Source organism: Bos indicus, chromosome 18 (genome assembly GCF_029378745.1).
Source record: "Bos indicus isolate NIAB-ARS_2022 breed Sahiwal x Tharparkar chromosome 18, NIAB-ARS_B.indTharparkar_mat_pri_1.0, whole genome shotgun sequence".
In the NCBI taxonomy this organism is placed as follows: domain Eukaryota; kingdom Metazoa; phylum Chordata; class Mammalia; order Artiodactyla; family Bovidae; genus Bos; species Bos indicus.
The window spans coordinates 16587587-16609133 of record NC_091777.1 but is presented as its reverse complement, the minus strand read 5'-3'; the positions used below and the strand labels follow the sequence as shown (position 1 = coordinate 16609133).

Below are 21547 nucleotides of genomic sequence, written 5' to 3'. Positions count from 1 at the left end.
AAATATGTTTTATTTAGCTTAATATCAACAAGGCTTCTTTGTATTCATGATAATAAGATGGAAATAAAATTCTAACTAGAGACAACCTTAGCAACTTGACTTGATTCTAAGAAAACTACTTCATGTATAGATTTTTTTTTCATGTGTAGATTTTTTTTCTTTCAGAAACTCATAGCAAAATCTGTATAAATAATATCAATTCCTTATCAAAGAACTGTCCCTTTAGAGAAGAACAGTTTTTAACAGGCTCTTAAATTAGCATTAAGTAAATATGGAGACCCAGAAAATACAGTTAGGAAATGAGCAAACTGAAAACAGCAATAACTTAATTTTCTCTTCTTTGGTTAGCTTCTGTTTGCTCCTATATATCATTTTTTGCATGCATGCTCAGTCACTAAGTCATGTCCGACTCTTTGTAATCCCACGGACAGTAGTTGACCAGGCTTCCCTGTCTGCGGGATTTCCAAGGCAAGAATACAGGAGTGGGTTCCCATTTTCTTCTTCAATATATCATTTGTGTAAAGCTTAAATCGGGAATCTGGACTTTGAAATATTTTCCCCTAGTGGAATGTAAAAAAAGAAACCAAGATGATTACTCTTACAGCACCAAGAAATTCAGGTTTTAGGCAGTAATGCTAAGAACAGCAGAGACAATAACAGTGTTTCACGCAGTAAGCATTTCTTCTGGTGCAGGTGTTACAATCAGCCTGCTTCACAGACTGTTTGCCATAAAAGAATTCTGACTAATATGATAACCTTTTTAATGGAAACACTAATAATGTTAAACATTTTATCAAGGAATGGCACAGGCAGATGCATAAAGCCTTTCTGTGTTCATTAAATTAACCTTCATTTCAATGTGTCCAAAGATGCTTAGGCTAAAGTTTTAGGACAAGCTGAAAAATAATTCTTCAAAAGATTATGAATAATGGCCCCATTATGCCTCCCCCTTACTAAGTAAACTGCCAACATGTATTTATTGGAAAGAAGAGAACTTTGATATACCTGATTTCTTTTGCAAAGTGGATGATAGAGCTATGACCAAGCATGGTTGTTATACTAAGTCAGAACTGTATTACATTTACAAAAGAGACTACAAGTTTCCATAGCCTTCTGCTAGGAACCTATACAGTAAGCTAAATGCAGCGCCTAAATGATCATAGTGGTACCCACACACCTATTTGATTTTCTTCCCAGAAAATGTCCATCGTCATTCAGTGCAATAGACATATTAATATACTTTTACACGATAAGAAACTCCAAGATGAAAACTCCCAAACTCATTCTATAAGGCCACCGTCCCTTGATACCAAAACCAGACAAAGATTTCACCAAAAAAAGAAAATTACATGCCAATATCACTGATGACCATACATACAAAAATCCTCAACAAAGTTCTAGCAAACAGAATCCAACAACACATTAAAAGAATCATACACCATGATCAAGTGGGGTTGACTCCAGGGATATAAGGATTCTTCAATATGTGTAACTCAATCAATGTGATAAATCACATTAACAAATTAAAAGATTAAAAACCATATGATCATCTCAATAGATGCAGAGAAACCTTTCAACAAAATTGAAGATCCATATACAATAAAAACTCTCCAGAAAATTGGCATAGAAGGAACCTACCTCAACTTAATAAAGGCTATATACAATAAACCCACAGCAAACATTATTCTCCCTGGTGAAAAAGTGAAAGGGTTAATCTCTAAGATCAGGAACAAGACAAGGGTGCCCACTCTCACCACTATTATTCAATATAGTTTTGGAAGTCCTAGCCAAGGCACTGAGCAAAGAAAAAGATATAAAAGGAGCCCAGAGTGGAAAAGAAGAAGTAAAACTCTCACTGGTTGCAGATGACAAACATCTATACATAGATTTTTTAATGTATTTTTTATACATGTATAGATGTTTTTCTATACATAGAAAACCCTAAAAAATGTCACCAAAAAAACTACTAGAGCTAATCAATGAATTTAGTAAAGTTTCAGGATATACAATTAATACATGGAAATCCCTTGCGTTCCTATACATTAACAATGAAAAGTCAGAAAGAGAAATTCAGGAAATAATCCCATTCACCACTGCAACAAAAAGAATCAAATGCCTACAATAAACCTACCAAGGGAGACAAAAAAGCTGCATATAGGACACTATAAGACAATAATGAAAGAAATCAAGGACAACACAAATAGATGGAGAGATATACTGTATTCTTGAGCTGGAAGAATCGATATTGTCAAAATGACTATGCTGCTCAAAGCAATCTACAAATTCAATGTAATCCCTATCAAACCACCAATGGTATTTTTCACGGAACTAGAACAAAAAAATTCACAATTTGTATGGAAACATAAAAGACTGAATAGCCAAAGCAATCCTGAAGGAGAAAAAGAGAGCTGGAAGAATCAACCTTTCTGACTTCAAGCTATACTACAAAGCTATAGTCATCAAGATAGTATGGTACTGGCACAAATACAGAAATACAGATGGATGAAACAAGATAGAAAGCATAGAGATAAACTGATGCACCTATGACTATCTTATTTTTGACAAATGAGTCAAGAGTTTACAATGGAAAAAAGACATCCTCTTCAATAAGTGGTGCTGGAAGAACTGGACAGCTACATGTAATAGACTGAAATCAGAACACTTCCTAACACCATACACAAAAATAAAGTCAAAATAGGTTAAAGATTTAAATGCAAGGCCAGAAACTATATAGTTCTTCCCTGATAGTTCAGTTGGCAAAGAATCTGCCTGCAATGCAGGAGACCTGGGTTCAATTTCTGGGTCAGGAAGATCTGCTGGAGAAGGGATAGGCTACCCACTCCAGTATTCTTGGGCTTCCCTTGTGGCTCAACTGGTAAAGAACCTGCCTGCAATGCAGGAGACCTGGGTTCAATCACTGGGTTGGGAAGATACCCTGGAGAAGGGAAAGGCTTCCAACTCCAGTATTCTGGCCTGGAGAATTCCATGGACTGTACAGTTTATGGGGTTGCAAAGAGCTGGACATGACTGAGTGACTTTCACTTTTATTTTTAGAGGAAAACATAGGCAAGAAGATTCTCTCTGACCCACCTCCTAGATTAATGGAAATAAAAACAAAAATAAACAAATGGGACTTAATTAAACTTAAAAGCTTTTGCACAGCAAAGGAAACTATACACAAGATGAAAAGACACCCCTCATAATTCAAGCAAATAATTGCAAATGAAGCAAGTGACAAAGATCTCAAAAATATATAAGCAGCTCATACAGCTGAATATCAGAAAAACAAATAATCCAATCAAAAATGGACAGAAGACATAAACAGACATTTTTTCAAAGAAGACGTACAGATGGCCAATAAACACATGAAAAGATGGTCAACATCACCCATTATTAGAGAAATCCAAATCAAAATTACAATGAGGTAATACCTCACACCAGTCAGAATGGCCAACATCAAAAAAAACCCCACAGAGAATAAATGCTGTAGAGGATGTGAAGAAAAGGGAACTTCCTGCACTGTTGGGTGGGAATGTAAACTGACATAGCCATTATGGAAAGCAGTAGGAAAATTCCTTAAAAAACTAGGAGTAAATCTACCATATGACCCAGCAATCCCAGTACTGGGCATATACCCTGAGAAAACCACAATTCTAAAAGACCCATGTGCCTCACTCTTTAGTGCAGCAATATTTACACTAGCCAGGACATGGAAGCAACCTAGATGTCCATCAACAGATGAATGGATAAAGAAGATGTGGTACATGTATACGATGGAATATTACTCAGCCATTTAAAAGAACAAATGAGTCAGTTGTAGTGAGATGGATGAACCTAGAGCCTCTGATACAGACTGAAGTCAGTCAGAAAGAGAAAAACAAGTATATTAATGTGTATATATGAAATCTAGAAAAACGGTACTGATGGACCTAGTAGAGAATGGACTTGTGGACACAGCAGAGGAAGGTCAGAGTGTGACAAACTGAGAAAGAAGCACTGACACAGGTAAACTAGCATCAGTAAAACAGTGGGAAGTTGCTATACAACACAGGGAGCCCAGCTTGGTCCTGTATGCTGACCTAAAGGGGTGAGATGGGGGAGGCGAGGGAGGCTCAAGAGAGAGGGGTGGGTGTGTGCTAAGTTGCTTCACTTGTGTCTGACTCTATGTGACCCCATGGACTGTAAACCCCCAGACTCCTCTGTCCATGGAATTCTCCAGGCAAGAATACTGGTGTGAGTTGCCACACCCTCCTCCAGGGGATCTTCCCCACCCAGGGATCCAATCTGCATGTTATGTCTCCTGCACTGGCAGGTAGGTTCTTTACCACTAGTGCCATCATATATAATTATGACTGATTTGTGTTGTACAGCAAAAACCAACACAACATTGTAAAGCAATTTTCCACCAATTAAAAAAAAAAAACTCCCTCTTAACAAGGCCTCTTAACAGCATGATACACCACCCAAATCCAAAAGAAAATGCCAACAAAGACATACTTATTTCTAAAATCTTGATAAGGGAAAAAAATAAAATTCCCAGTCTTCTTCACTTACCCAGGAGTTTTGCAATGACATAAAGGGCTTGTCCCCAAAGAAACAGTTTTCCATCACGGCCACAGTTGCTAGGGAATCGCTTCTGACTACCAGGGTTTCTTTTTTCATGCTCTACAAAATCAGCTGGCACATAATAGTACTTTGGTATGACAGGATAACCTATGGAATTTAAAAAATAAGTATTTAAAGTATAAAAATCAGTGTCCTCCCCGAATTTTCCCTTCAAAGACAGAAAGGTTGTCCAATAGAATATAGGAAAATTTGACTCTTTTCAGAAATTCTCAGTCAATAATGTGGGAAAAGTTTCTTTACTTTAATTGGAACAGCATATGTTATAAGTTAGTCAACTTATAAGTTGTACATAATCTCTTCTAACAACATTTAACACCTTTAAGTGAATCAATAAATATAAAGTATGCAAATATTTAGAGCTACAGAAGAAGCTATTTGTAATAGGATTAGTCTGTGGAAGCTTTACAAATGAGATACTATATAATCTTAAGTGAAGAATTATAACCCCGAGCAATTGCTGAGAGCAAAGAAATCCCCATTTTAAACATTAAGCCCATTATTTACCATTCAATATCATTGAAGAGAAAAAAATCCATCTTCCTCCCATGACCAACCCATTTAAAAACATTTTTTGGTAGAAACTAAAAGTGATTTAAGACTAGAATCTCTGTGGATGATTTCAATAGGGGGAAAACCAACTTTCTAATAGTGCTACAGAAGACTTCTTGTATCATCAGCCCACAGTGAACTTAATTTTTCTAATAATACTGCACAGATTTCTGTAAAATTTGCTTCTCTATTCATGAACCAATCAACAGTGATACCTCTGTCTAAAACCAGTAAAATGGTCTAAGAAACACAGAGAATAGTTTCAACATCACCCTTTCAATAGGATGAAGCCTAAGTGTGATACACAAACTATTACCTCAATGCATCAATGATTTTTCACTGAATACTAAAAGACCTGATTCAGGGATTTTAAATATATTCATTACAACATTCATTACATTATGTCTCACATTGGACTAGAGGTTATTTGGAGCATAAAGACAAAAATAACTTGTTTTAAACATTAATATTTATTTGAAATTCAATGTTTTCCATAATCATTTTACTACCTTAACATTATAAATATCTTAAAGGGTGAGCACATAATATAATGACTCTAAGATATTTGTGGAAAACCCCGAAGAATATCATAAACTTCATGTAAGACAGGAATGGGGCCTACTGCTGTGATTGCCAGTTTTTGCATCATGTCTGCAAGACCATCCATTTTTTTAATCAACACACCACAGTTTTGAAGTTCCAGATGTTGTTATTTTAATAATCCATCCAAACACCAAAGATATCTGGAACTTTTCCTTTGGAATTTTTTTTGAGAATTAGTTTTTGATTCATACAGAAAAATCACTTATGTTCCTTTATGGTCCCTGCTAGTGCTTAACTGAAACCAATACATTACTCATAAGCCTGGACCTTCTGACCATTTCTAAAATAGTAAATCCATTATCAAAGAATGACATTTAGAACTATGGCAGACATTTATTTCAAAATAATGTGTAAAAAGCCCTGAAAAACATCTCCAAAGAGGAGGCCAAAATACTCTTGGCAGTGGTAGGACTGTTAGGCCAGAGCGGAGCCTCCCTAAGTGGCCCTCTAAAGGGGGCAGCATTTGTGAACAAAGTATTTCTGGTGACATGGATAAAAATTAGTCACTTTTTATTATCATCATATTACATACAGTGAAGGAGTTTCACAGTAGGTAACAGATGAAGAACCCTGCGCACCTGGCAAACCATTGGGTAGTAACTATAGCCATGACCTCGTAAAATTCATCTCCATCTCCATCTTTTGTCTAATGAGCTCCTTTTATAAAAAACAAGTTTATTAAACAAGTTAAGAGATTATTCATTCTAATCCATTTGCAGTCCCATTCATTTTTTCAATTGAATATATACTGTTTTGTTTAAAAGGCAATCATTTATATACTTCAAAGGAACATTAAGGAAACATTGGTAGAAAGACTGTCTTGAAAAAGCATCCCAACTATACCTTCTGTGGTGTGATGAAGTACTGGAGTCAGAAGATCCTGATACTCTTTTACTTGCTTGGGATTGCCTCTAAAAACACCTAAAATGTAAAATATAAAATCCAATAGCATTTGAGCTCAATAAGCACCACAGAAATTTTGCCTTAGAAAAATTACCCCAATTGGAATTATTTTGGTAATTTTATATGTAAATAATAAAATGGAAAAAGGTAAAGCAAATAAATATATATGATAGTTTTCTGGGACACTGATTTTAGAAGATCATGTTAGCATTTAGAACTAAAAATTGAATTTTAATTGCAATTTCTCTGTTCTTCAGTGTAAATATTATAGACAGACACTCACAATGTCATAAATTGCACTGTTCATAATTCCTATGCATAAAAATTATTTGTAAAGATGAAAATATATTTATATCATTTTTAAAATATTTCAAATATTTTTTAAATTCCTTAAATGATTTACATTAACTCAGAAAGCAGAAGGGTAAGTGAAAGTGAAAGTGTCAGTCACTCAGTTGTGTCTGACTCTTTGAGACCCCATGGACTGTATAGCCCTCCAGGCTCCTCTGTTCATGGGATTTTCCAGGAAAGAATATTGGAGTAGATTGCCATTTTATTCTCCAGGGGATCTTCCCAATCCAGGGATCGAACCCAGGTTTCCTGCATTGCAGGCAGAGTCTTTACCATCTGAGCCACTAGGGAAGCCTTAAATGATTTAACATTAACTCAGAAAGCAGAATAGCATATAAAAATGTAAAGTAGTTAACATCACTAAGTGCAGTCTATTTTGCTAGCTGAAAGGAGTCATACTTTATTTCTGCTCTTCTTTAAACTACTTATATCCTACAGTTTAAATTTCAGGAGAAAAACTCACCATCAATCATCATGTAAAGGAAAAATATGGGAAATTCACATTCAATGCCATCAAACAGCTAAAACAGAAAATAAAACATTAAAAATTTCATGAACAATTATATTAGAACAATGACATTAATTAGAACACTTGCATCATAGGAAAGTTTCTTGTAATAAAAAAACTGGACTGATTTTATAAGTACTTCTTTAAAAAAAAAATTTCTCAGAATTCTTATTATTCAAAAACTCATTCATTTATTAATCCATCACACAGTAGTCATTCATTCAGTAATATTTACTTAGTACTTAGTAATGCCAGGCATCACTAAACAGAGGGCTATGGATATAAAAAGATAGAAAATCTGCCCTAGTGGAGAAACAGGCATGTAAATAAAACAACTGCAGCACATTACAAAATGTCTATGTATGGTATATATCAAGAGTCAAGAGCATGAAGCATCTGAGCCTGCCCAGGGTGTCAGGAAAGGGTTTATAGGAAAGGAAATGCTTCAGTTAATGCTTGATGAGTTTCTCTGGGGAGATGAGCTACAGGAACTCCACAAAGAAAAAAGAGCAGTACAAACTAGAGATGCATTAAAGGGCAATGTTTGTTAAAGAAACTAACAGCAATTCTGTTTTCCTGGAACAAGCAAAGAAAAAGTAATGAAAGCTGAAGTCCAACTAGGACTAGCTCAACTAGTCCACAACTAGAACATACCATGCTCTTTAGAAGTGACAACAAAGACAGAGGCAACAGGAGGCAGGTAGGGAGGGGTTTGGAGTTTTTTTTTCTTTTTAATGATTTTCAACCTACCCCATGAAAGCATAGTCTTCAGCAATGTGAATGGATGCTTACTTTTCTGGGAGGTTTTATAATCTTCTGGGAAGCTTAAAAACAGCTAGAATAAACGCAGATGTAGGGTATGTATGCATGCTCAGTCACGTCAGTCGTTTCTGACTCTTTGCTACCCCATGGACTGTAGCCCAACAGGTTCCCCTGTCCTGGGATTTCCCAAACAAGAATGCTGGAGTGGGTTGCCATTTCCTTCTCCAGGGGATCTTCCCAACCCAGGGATCAAACCTGCGTCTCCCATGTCTCCTGCATTGCAGACGGATTCTTTATCGTTGGGGAAGCCTCACTTTGGTGGCGGTGGAGGAAAAAAAGGAAAGTGATTTACTCTGAGATATTTGAGGCTTGAGGCTACACTCATGCAATAGAATCTCCCATCTTGAAATATCTTCATTCTTTGAGAACTTGTCCATGTTCTCAATGGAAAATGATGGATGAGGGATCAGAGGACATTTGGCAAGTATTTAAGAAACGGACTCCCCAAGGGTCTTTTACTGAAGTAGCAGGCAGTTACTACTGTATATGTGTTTGAAATACAAAATCTTTAAAACTAAACGTTTAGAGGAGTGTATTTTAGAGGGAAGTGAGTAAGTGAAATAGAAAAAGAGCATCTGCTTAACAGATTGAAAATTAGATCACAAATAGGTATTTTCTATTATCTTAGACAAATGGTATAGTAGGCAGGCAAAATTTGAAAGCTCAAAAGAAAAATTACTCACTCAATGAATCAGCATGGCCCAGTATGAGCAAATGGGCCTTCACACTAATGTTTATCAAGAGTTTACTACGCGCCAAGCACAGTTCTAAATACTTTATATACATTCATTGATTTAATTCTTATAAAACCTCCATAATATAGGTACTAACATTATTTTTACCAATGAACAATATTATATACAGAGAGGTTAATTAACTTGCCCAAGGTCAGACAGCTAATTAGTGGCAGAGCCATAACTCAAAGCCAAGAAGTCTATCTCCTGAAACAGTGTTTTTTGATCATTCTGTTATGCTATCTGATATGGAATATTTTTGATACCTTAATTTCAGCTGGTTTGTAGTAGCGTCTGTTGGGATCTTCCAATGATGTTCTATATCCATCTCTCAAGAAACGCTTAAATCCATATTTTCCTTTTAATTTTCTAATCACTTTATCAAGCGTCTGGCTAAAGAGAACTTCATCATCCAAGGCAAACGCAGGATAACTGATGCAGGGGAGCAGGGCAGCATCTGTGTTCTAGGGGCAAGAAGAAAAAGAAGGGAATAGAAGTGCCTATAGTGATATGATCAGCACAGCCCAAGAAGAACCACAGAGATGAAAAGCCACGAAGGTTATCTAACTGACAGTGAGACTGCTGTGCTTCAAGGGACAGACAGGTGTTTATATGGCATGGTTTAGTGAACCTTACGAAGGAGATAAAACTTCATGCAGTTATAAGAAGTATTTTCAAGGTTCAACACTGGACTCAAATTTTAGTATATTACATCACTGTGTAAAAATTTTCACCAATAATTAATCATTACAACTAGTTTGTCATAACAATTTGTTCATAATAGTGAAAACCAGAAAACAATCTAAATGTCCAACAATTGGCTGAGTAAAGTAGCAGCCAATAAAATTTATATTATAGAAATGGTTACTACACAGAAACTTGTCCATTCAAAGAAACAGGTTATCAAGCATTATGAATAATATTCCTCCAGTTTTGTAAAATAAAAGTATTACATGTGTATATAAAAATACATACAAATCCAAATGTATCACCCTAAGATTATAATTGAATAGTGGAAAATGAGTGGATATATTCTTATTATTTGCTTGTTTGTAAACTCTATTTGTCTATCATAATCTTCTATTACTTCTATAAAATAGTTATCTTAAAATAACTAAATTATTCCATTTGGGGTGTTTTCAAGAATAGAGCCCTGAATAATCCCTACAAAAATTGGCAATCAGGTACATTATATAGGCATATAAGAGTTTATCAGATAAAGAAAAAGGTGAGTAGAATGAGAGAAAAGAAATAAGGAAAGCAATTCTATTCAATAGAAATTTAACTTACGAAAAATATCTTTCTACATTTCTAATATATAATAAACATGACCAAAAAAAAATTCATTTTGGTATAATGTTACTACTTCCTCAAAAAGAAAAAATACATATATAGTTCTCTACAGCTCTACAAAAACTGAAAGAACAGAGCAGCTTTCTCCTCAGCTCTGCTCACTTCCTGAACACGATCTCCACAGGCCAGAGTAGTGAGTGGCAACACTCTCTCTTCTTACCTCTTCTACCAACCTCCAACACTCTGGAGCACTTTCTTGGATAAAGAAAAAAACTACACAACAATCATAAACAACGGTTCATATTATTATAAAAATATCTCACATGAGATCTTGATTCTCTGGGTAACAATGAGCACAAAGTCTGCCGGTTGCGATTGTGGGCATCGATATCCACAAATATAACTGACCAAGAACAGCCCTGGAATGAGAGAGAAAAAAATTGTCCTATATTAACATAAAAGAACTTGTAGACAACTGGGCAATCTGACTGAACTAAATTTCACATTATAAATCAATCTTACCTTAATTTACAAAAATAATAAAATTAAAAATACAAAGACAAGCAAACAAAAGTTTACAAAAATATTAACATTGGTTGCATTTGAGAGTGGCATTACAGAAGATTTTAATTTTTTAAATACCATCAAGTATTTCTCAGATTTCTTGCAATAATATACTACTTTTATAATTATAAAAAATAAGTGTTATTATTTTTTTTTATATGCTCAATAGAATATTTATATGAAAGGAAAAAATGGGATGCAAAACCAGGCAGTATGGCTCCAGAATCCACATTATATTTTCCCCATCCTGTCAGTTTTCTTATAAACCAAAATGTATTTATTACCAGATAACTAATAAAGGATATTTCTTTTAATAAAAATAAAAAATAGTTTAGCTAACACTTGTAACAAGGAATTAAGAACTAATTTGGATTCACAAAATCTGAATTGTACAGACCTAACAAAGAATGATCAAACTAAATGAATTTAGGTATCTAGAATTTCCAATATAAAAACTACTTGATTAAAATATGAAGACAGAAGAATCTCAAATAAAAATGTACATAATACTTGCCGTTATTCACTATGTGTAAGGCAATGTGTTTTGTGCTTCACATGGATTATCTCGTTTAATCTCCTTATGTGGACATTAGTGTCCTCATTTTACTGAAAATGATGCTAAATCTTAGTATAACAGAAACAAAGGTTCAAAATTAAGTCTCTGACACATAAGCCTTCATCTTAAGTTCTACATTAGGTAATTTCCCACACTAAAAATTATCTTTCAAGTAAGAACCAAAAACCTGAATAAAAAAAACCAAGTGAACATAAGAACCAAAAGCTTTAATAAAAAAACCAAGTGTAACAAAAATGGTAACTGGTCTCCTAACCAAGTTAAAAAAAATTTACTCCTTAGCCATTAGTGCTTTCCATCTTCAATAGTACAGCAGTTAAGTAAACATGGCTTTGTCCTTTTATTAAGAACCTAGATATTTTGAAAACACAGAGAATGAAATTGGAACACAGAGACTGCTTCCATTATAAGAGAATACTCAGAAAAAAACATGAGAAGAGGAAGAACACTATCACAAATTTTATGTTGCTTCATTACCTTGCTCACCAATTTCAAAGATGCATTTGCCGTGAAGATAAAATACACTGACTGAAATACAAATCTAGCTCCTAGAACCAAATATCACACTCACTCTGTGTATGAATATGGGTTAACAGGAAAATGTACACAGTATTAGCTCACAAACCAAAACGATTTCTCAATCCTAATATTATTTCTTAAATTTCTCTTAACTCTGACAATAAAATATCACACTCACTCTGTGTATGAATATGGGTTAACAGGAAAATGTACACAGTATTAGCTCACAAACCAAAACGATTTCTCAATCCTAATATTATTTCTTAAATTTCTCTTAACTCTGACAATAAATGAACAAGGAATGAATGAGGCTGTCTCTCAACCAGATCAATGCTAAACTGTCTTTCTATTATTTCCAAGTCCCTACTTTTCATCCCTACTGTCAAAATTGAGTCCAACAATCCTTCATGCAGTAGCTGCCACTGTCAAGAGTAATGTGCCCTCTGCTTTGAGGGCACGAGACAGAACGCGACCTCTGATACCAAGGAGCTCACCCAGGTGACATACAGCCGTAAATCAGATGAATACCAAACAAAATAGCACTGCACATGGCAATACATGACTAAGTACCAGGTGAGTGAACAAACGCTAAAGTTTACAGCAGAAAACAACACAGCAAGCTTGGGGTACTTCATGCAAAAGGTGAGGACCAGAACCACGATCTGAATTTGGGGGCCAAGGGGAGCAAGTAGAGCAGTTAGAACAAAAGTATAGAGAAATAAATGTGTATGAGACGTTGGGAGTCAAATGAATATACAAAAGAATGGGATTTATTTATCCTTAGGCTGATAAATAAAGGTAATTCCATGTCAAATCAGTCTACCTTGAATTGAATTTTTTTAAAGATGCAATCTAAGTAGGATAATTTATAAGTAAGGAAGTGAAATGGCAAATTTGGCAATTCTTGTCATCATTTGATTCATATAAACAGCCAATTTCTATTCTCTCTCTCTCTCTTTAGTTGCTAAGTCGTGTCCGACTCTTGCAACCCCATGGATTGTAGCCTGCCAGGCTCCTCTGTCCATGGAATTCTCCAGGCAACAGTACTGGAGTGGGTTGCCATTTCCTTCTCCAGGGTTCTATTTTCTAGTCAGGAATAAATTGTTTATCTACATTCACCAAAGCACTTGTTCAGACCTCTTCATCTGCCAGCCTCTAAGAAATGTGTGCGAAAGGAAAAATAATCCATAATGCAACCATATTTTTACACTAAGATCAAAGGCTATTAAACGATATTATTTGATTGTCATTTAAAAACAGCACCACAGCTTTTAGGTATATGGCCTGGATTTACAGAAGAATAAAATTCACCTAAAAAACCATGAGCATCTATTTCTATTCAGAAACAAATTTTTAAAAAACTCACCAAGGAGGTCTACATATGGAATCAATTATCACCTACTTTAAATTATCAGACACATTAATTTTAGGCCTGCAAATTTCAAAGGAAGCTAGGTATGTCGGTATTGCTTTGAACACTCCACATAATACGAGCAGTCTTTTTAATCATCACCTCTGAGATTCTGACCTCAGCTCAATTTGTCAGTCTCTTGATCTTTCCAGTTAAAGACAGGAATATGAAAGGATGCTTATATATATATATATATATATATATATATATAACTCCCGAGTATCTGATTAACTTGGGATATTTTATTTTCATCTTTCACTTCCTGAAATTAAAACTATGCTGTAATATCCTGACTCTATTTAAAGACCATAGTTTAAGACTGACAGTTCAAACTTTACTTCAAAACTGAGTTTCTCTAATTGTTTTCTACTATACACATTACACAATGATTCAACCTGACTTGAGTTCCAGTGGTTCCAGTGTACTAAACCATCTATTCAGGCCTCCATGACCACAACAAACACTTCTGAGATGGTACCTATGACCAAGGTGGCATCTAAACTAAAACAGGCTGGGACCTGGGACCTATGCTGCAGTGCTGGCACCTGGACAAAAATCTCCTCAAGCAACAAAACACAAAAAAACTATAAGAGACTAAAAATAACTGTGCACAAACAACTGGGATAAATTCTGGACAAAAGACACAAAGAAACCAAGAAACCCAACTGCTACTTCTGAAGAGCTTGGAGCAAGATTAGGGCACTGAATGCATGCTCCCTGCAGACACCACCACCAAAGGGGTAGGTAAACCACCTAAGTTACCCCTCAGGCCTGATCCCTGGACACACCTCTAACGTAACCACATATAAAGAACCAGTTTGAGGCCCCACAGCGAGTGAGCAAGGGAACATGTTACTTGTTCTTGCTCCTCCCTGCTGCAATAGGGAACCCAAAAAAGCCTTGCCTGAATTTCTTGTCTGGTTTATGATCAATTCCTATTGATTAAGGAGGCCAAGAAACCTGGTAGGTAACATGACCATAAGATGATCCCTTTATTTTCAATTGAAAGTGAAATGATTTAAAGTACTGCCCAGGCCTTTTTTCCCATCATTAGCCATTTCTCTGAACCTGATCTAATGCGCATACTATCCTCAAAGATAAACCAAGATGAAACTGATCAGTATATGTACCATACATGACCTTATCTATTCTCCTGGAAATAAAACCACATCACCATGATCAGGAAACTTTCTTATCTAGTTCAGCATTATAGGCTGTCCTATAGCTCTTTGGCACAGCCTAGAGACATATTCTGCAGAAATGACTTTTACTGATGGAAACTGCCCCTCTCTACTATGGCTGTGGTGGAAGTGGGCCTGTAAATAGCCAACTTTTACTTACTGGCCAAACAATAGATTCCAGCAACCCCTCTCACCGGAGGAAATCCTACTCACATATTCTTAAAGGAATTTTCAGGCTATAGAGGGAGATGAACCTGAGTGTTAATTCTTAGGGTTTTAGAAGAACAGAGCTGAGACTCAGACTCAAGAATCACAAAAATGTTGCTGATGTCTGTGACATCTGCTAAGTATAAATTATGATTTATTTAAGTACTGTCAAATATCTATATATCACTATATCCATTTATATATCACTACATATATGGTCAAATACGAATAAATTTCTAAATGCTCAGTTCAGTTCAGTTGATCACTGTGTCCAACTTTTTGCAACCCTGTGGCCTGCAGCATGCCAGGTTTCCCTGTTCATCACCAACTCTCAGAGCTTGCTCAAACTCATGTCCATCAAGTTGGTGATGCCATCCAACCATCTCATCTTATGTCATCCCCTTCTCATCCTGCCTTCAATCTTTCCCAGCATCAGGGGCTTTTCAAATGAGTCAGTTCTTCGCATCAGGTAGTCAAAGTATTAGAGTTTCAGCTTCAACATCAGTCCTTCCAATGCATATTCAGAACTGATTTCCTTTAGGGTTGACTGGTTTGATCTCCTTGCAGCCCAAGGGACTCTCAAGAGTCTTCTCCAACACCACAGATCAAAAGTATCAATTCTTTGGTGCTCAGCTATCTTTATGGTCCAACTCTCACATCCATACATGAGTACTGGAAAAACCATAGCTTTGACTAGACAGACCTTTGTTGGCAAAGTGATGTCTCTGCTTTTCAATATGCTGTCTAGGTTGGTTATAGCTTTTCTTCCAAGGAGCAAGCGTCCTTAATTTCATGGCTGCAGTCACAATCTGCAGTGATTTTGGAGCCCCCAAAATAAAGTCTGTCACTGTTTCCACTGTTTCCCCATCTATTTGCCATGAAGTGATGGGACTAGATGCCATGATCTTACGTTTTTGAGCGCTCAGTTTTAAGCCAACTTTTCTACTCTCCTTTTCCACTTTCAGCAAGAGGCCTCTGTTATAAACTTACTACAAAAATTAAATTGATCAAATTTTATTTTCTCCCAAACAAAAATATGTTTTGAAAATAGTTTCAGAGTAAAGATTTAAATGATGAGTCCTTTTTCTTTAAACTAAGGCAAATCTGATAATTTTTTTAAAAATTATTTTTTAATTGAAGGGTAATTGCTTTACTGAATTTTGTTGTTTTCTGTCAAACATCAACAGGAATCAGCTACAGGTATACATATGTCCCCTCCCTCTTGAACCTCCATCCCATCTTCCTCGCCATCCCATACCTCTATGCTGATACAGAGCTGCTGTTTGAGTTCCCTGAGTCATACAGCAAATTCCCATTGGCTATCTATTTAACATAGAGCAATGTAAGTTTCCATGTTACTGTCTCTATAAAAAGAAGGAAGGAAGTGTAGAAACACATAATAATGAAAGTTAAAGGCATATTCCATCCAACAATTCCCAAAAACAAAAATTAATTTTTGTCTTTACTCAAACACCAAAGCACACAAAGGGCAAGAATTCATGAAGTAGATACCTCCTTCAGAAGATCAATAATTAAGAAGAAAATGGTGTGGTAAAAAGGTAGAAGTTTCCATTTATAAAATAAATAAATCCTAGGAATGTAATGTGAACTAAATGGACTGGAATGGACAAATTGAATTCAGATGACCATTATATCTAACTACTCTGGGCAAGAATTCCTTCGAAAAAAAGGAGTAGCCCTAACAGTTAACAAAAGGGACCTAATTGCAGTACTTGAGTGCAATCTCAAAAATGACAGAAAGACTCTGTTTCCAAGGCAAACCATTCAGTATCACAGTAATCCAAGTCTATGCCCCAGCCGCTAATGCCTAAGAAGCTGAAGCTGAATGGTTCTATGATGACCTACAAGACCTTCTAGAATTAACACCAAAAAATATGTTCTTTTCATCACAACGGATTGGAATGCAAAAGAAGGAGGTCAACAGATAAGTGGAGTAATAAGAAAGTTTGCCTTGGAATACAAAATGAATCAGGGCAAAGGCTAACAGAGTTTGGCCAAGAGAAAGCACTGGTCATACCAAACACCCTCTTCTAACAACACAAGAGGCGACTCTACACCTGGACATCACTACATGGTCAACAGCTTTATGGGCTTCCCTGGTGGCTCAGAGGATAAAGTGTCTACCTGCAATGCAGGAGACCCAGGTTCGATCCGCGGGTTGGGAAGATCCCCTGGAGAAGGAAATGGCAACCCACTCCAGTATTCTTGCCTGGAGAATCCCACGGACAGAGGAACCTGGGGGGCTACAGTCCACGGGGTCGCAGAGTCGGACACAACTAAGCGACTTCACTTTCTTTCTTTCTATATTCCTTGTAGTTGAAGATGGAGAAGCTCTACACAGTTAGCAAAAATAAGACCGGGAGCTGACTGTGGCTCAGATCATGAACTCCTTATTGCAAAATACAGACTTAAACTGAAGAAAGTGGGGAAAACCACTAGGCCATTCAGGTATGACCTAAATGAAATCCCTTACGACTACACAATGGAAGTGACAAACAGTTTCAAGGGATTAGATCTAATACAGTGCCTGAAGAACTATGGATGGAGATTCCCAACATTGTACAGGAGGCAGAGATCAAAACCATCCCCAAGAAAAAGAAATGCAAAAAGGCAAAATGGTTGTTGAGGAGGCCTTACAAATTGCTGAGAAAAGAAGAAAAATGAAAGGCAAAGGAGAAAAGGAAAGATATACCCATCTGAATGCAGAGTTCCAAAGAATAGCAAGGAGAGATATGAAAGCTTTCTGAAGTGATCAATGCAAAGAAATAGAGGAAAATGACAGAATGCGAAAGAGCAGAGATCTCATCAAGAAAATTAGAGATACCAAGGGAACATTTCATGCAAATATGGGGACAATAAAGGACAGAAATGGTATGGACCTAACAAAAGCAAAAGATTTTAAGGAGAACTGGCAAGAACACACAGAAGAACTACACAAAAAAGATCTTAATGACCCAGATAACCATGATGGTGTGATCACTCACCTAGAGCCAGACATCCTGGAGTGCAAAGTCAACAGGGTTTTAGGAAGCATCACTATGAACAAAGCTAATGCAGGTGATGAGATTCCAGCTGAGCTATTTCAAATCCTAAAGGATGATGCTATGAAAGTCCTACACTCAATATGCCAGCAAATTTGGAAAACTCAGCAAAGGCCACAGGACTGGAAAGGTCAGTTTTCATTCCAATCCCAAAGAAAGTTCAAAATACTGCACAACTGCACTCATCTCACATGCTAGCAAAGTAATGCTCAAATTCTCAAAATTCTCCAAGTTAGGCCTCAACAGTACATGAACTGAGAACTTCCAGATATACAAACTGGATTTAGAAAAGGTAAAGGAACTAGGGATCAAATTGTTAATATCTGCTGGATCACAGAAAAAGCAAAAGAATTCCAGAAAAACATCGACTTCTGCTTCATTAAATATGCCAAATCCTTTGACTGTGTGGATCACAACACACTGCAGAAAATTCTACAAGAGATGGAAATATGAGACCACCTGACCTGCCTCCTAAAAAAATCTGTATGCAGGTCAAGAAGGAACAGAAATGCAGATGGAACAACAGACTGATTTCAAACTCAGAAAGGAGTATATGAAGGCTGTATATTGTCACTGTGTTTATTTAACTTATATGCAGAGTACATACATCATGAGTAATGCTGGGCTGGATGAAGCACAAGTTGGTATCAAGATTGCCATGAGAAATATCAATAACCTCAAATATGAAGATGACACCACTCTTATGGCAGAAAACAAAGAGGAACTAAACAGCCTCTCAATGAAATTGAAAGAGGAGAGTGAAAATGCTGGCTTAAAACTCAACGTTCAAAAAACTAAGACCATGGCATCTGGTCCCATCACTTCATGGCAAATAGATGAGGAAACAATGGAACAGTGACAGACTTTATTTTCTTGGGCTCCAAAATCAGTGTGAATGGTGACTGCAGCATGAAATTAAAAGATTCTTCCTCCTTGGAAGAAAAGCTATGAGCAACCTAGACAGCGTATTAAAAAGCAGAGCCATTACTTTGTCGACACAGGTCTGTATAGTCAAAGTATGGTTTTCCCAGTCATCATGTACGGATTTGAGAGTTGGATCATAAAGAAGGCTGAGCGCCAAAGAATTAATGCTTTTGAGCTGTGCTGTTGGAAGACTCTTGAGCATCCCTTAAACTGCAAGGATATCAAACTGGTCAATCCTGATGGAAATCAGTGCTGAATATTCATTGGAAGGACTGATGCTGAAGCTGAAACTCCAATACTTTGGCCACCTGATGCAAAGAGCCAACTCATTAGAAAAGACTTTTATGCTGGGAGAGATTGAAGGCAGGAGGAGAAGGGGACCACAGAGGATGAGATGATTGGATGGCATCACTGACTCGATGGACATGAGTCTGAGTAAGCTCCGAGAGTTGGTGATGGACAGGGAAGTTGGGCATGCTGCAGTCCATGGGGTCACAAAGAGTCGGACACAACTGAGCGACTGAATTGAGTAATGCTAAGTTACTTTTTATTTGCAAAACTACTTTCTGAGTTAGTGCCAATATCTCTATCTTTTTCAGTGAGGAAGCTAAGACTTAGATAAATATCTAGCCAAAGTCACAAGCTCACTGGAGGAGTAGGAGCACACAGTGATCCTGTCTTGACCCTGAATACAATTCCATTCCTTTATGCCAGATTCCTACTCCACTCACACAACTCCTTTCATCCATCCTTATCTGTCTGCTGCTGCTGCCGCTGCTAAGTCACTTCAGTCATGTCCGACTCTGTGCGACCCCAGAGACAGCAGCCACCAGGCTCCCCCATCCCTGGGATTCTCCAGGCAAGAACACTGGAGTGGGTTGCCATTTCCTTCTCCAATGCATGAAAGTGAAGAGTGAAAGTGAAGACGCTCAGTCGTGTCCAACTCCTAGCAACCCCATGGACTACAGCCTACCAGGCTCCTCCTCCTCCTCCTCCAGGCAAGAGTACTGGAGTGGGATGTCATTGCCTTCTCTGTTATCTGTCTGTATATATATAAACATATATTCTTTAAATATTTATACACGCATATTATACTCACACACAGATATTTAAAGAAATATACTGAGAGTAAGTCAGGGGTAAAAGGAAATTAAAAGAATTGAAGGATACATGTAGGATTTCCATGAGTATGGTGACTCTTAAGAGAGAGAGAAATGTGGTTATAAGCCAAGGGATCAAAGCCAGAGGACCAAAAGTCTCCAGAAGAGGCATAGTATTAATTCTCATCATTTTCAATAGGCTCATACACACCCACATTTTTATGAGCTCTTATCCCTCCATTTCTCTAGCCACAGGTCTTGAGAGAAAAAAGAATGTGGAAGAGAGTGATTTAGAGTCATGTCTGAGGCACCCAGAACAAGTAACTGCTTCTGTCTAACTCCAACTTGAAACTTTCTTAAATGCAACACTTGAGGTACATAGTATTATAATTTTCATAACAAAATCCATGTCACATTTTACATGTCTAAGTTCCTAAAATGTATCTTCATTGATTTGATTAGCATTGAATAGCTTAAGGTTAATTATGATATTAGTTGGACACTTCTTCTGCCCTCCCATTAAAAAAAAAATTATTTCTAGTTGAAGGATAATTGCTTTACAATATTGTGTCGGTTTCTGCCATATACTAATATCAGCCACAGGCATGCATATGTCCTCTCCCTCTTGAAACTTCCTCCCACCTTCTACCACATAAGACACCTCTATGTTGTCACAGAGCACCAGTTTGAGCTCCCTGAGTCATACAAGAAATTCCCACTGGCTATCTATTTATTGTTCAGTAACTCAGTAGTGTCTGATTCTTTGCGACTCCATGGACTGCAGCACGTGAGGCTTCCCTGTCCTTGACTATCTCCGGGAATTTGCTCAAACTCACATCCATTGAATCAGTGATGCCATCCAATCATCTCATCCCGTCATCACCTTCTCCTCCTGCCTTCAATCTTTCCCAAAATCAGAGTCTTTTTAAATAACTTGGCTCTTCACATCAGGTGGCCAAAGTATTAGAGCTTCATCTTTAGCATCAGTCCTTCCAATGAATATTCAGGGTTAATTTCCTTTGGGATTGACAGGTTTGATCTCCATGTGGTCCAAGGGACTCTCAAGAGTCTTCTCTAGGATCACAGTTCAAAAGCATCAATTCTTCAGTGCTCAGCCTTCTTTATGGTCCAACTCTCACATCCATACATGACTATGGAAAAACTATAGCTTTGACTATACGGACCTATGTCAGCAAAGTGATATCTCTGCTTTTTAATACGCTGTCTAGGTTGGTCGTAACTTTTCTTCCAAGGAGCAAGCATCTTTTAACTTCAGGGCTGCAGTCACCATCTGTAGTGATTTTGGAGCCCAAGAAAATAGTTTGTTACTGTTCCATTGTTTCCCCAACTATTTGACATGAAGTGATGGGACCAGATGCCATGATCTTAGTTTTGTGAATGTTGAGTTTTAAGCCAGATTTTTCACTGTCCCCTATCACCTTCATCAAGAGGTTCTTTAGTTTCTCTTTGCTTTCTGCCATTAGGCTGGTATCATCTACACATCTGAGGTTACTGATCTATTTTACATATGGTAGTTTATATATTTCCATGCTCCTCTCTCCATTTGTCTCACCATCTCCTTCACCTCTGTGTCCACAAGTCTGTTCTCCATATCT

General features: G+C 36.9%; 1 protein-coding gene across 3 annotated transcripts in view; it reads right to left on the bottom strand.

Moving 5' to 3' along the window:
- PHKB (phosphorylase kinase regulatory subunit beta) overlaps positions 1-21547 on the bottom strand; it is a 227599-nt gene that overhangs the window by 100064 nt on the left and 105988 nt on the right. For all 3 annotated transcript variants that reach the window (XM_070771929.1, XM_070771927.1, XM_070771928.1), the window contains 5 exons: positions 10713-10808; positions 9363-9560; positions 7496-7553; positions 6622-6699; positions 4555-4713 (listed from right to left, as the gene is read on the bottom strand). In XM_070771929.1, coding sequence (XP_070628030.1) covers positions 4555-4713; positions 6622-6699; positions 7496-7553; positions 9363-9560; positions 10713-10808 — 589 coding nt within the window. The remainder of the gene's footprint in view (positions 1-4554; positions 4714-6621; positions 6700-7495; positions 7554-9362; positions 9561-10712; positions 10809-21547) is intronic.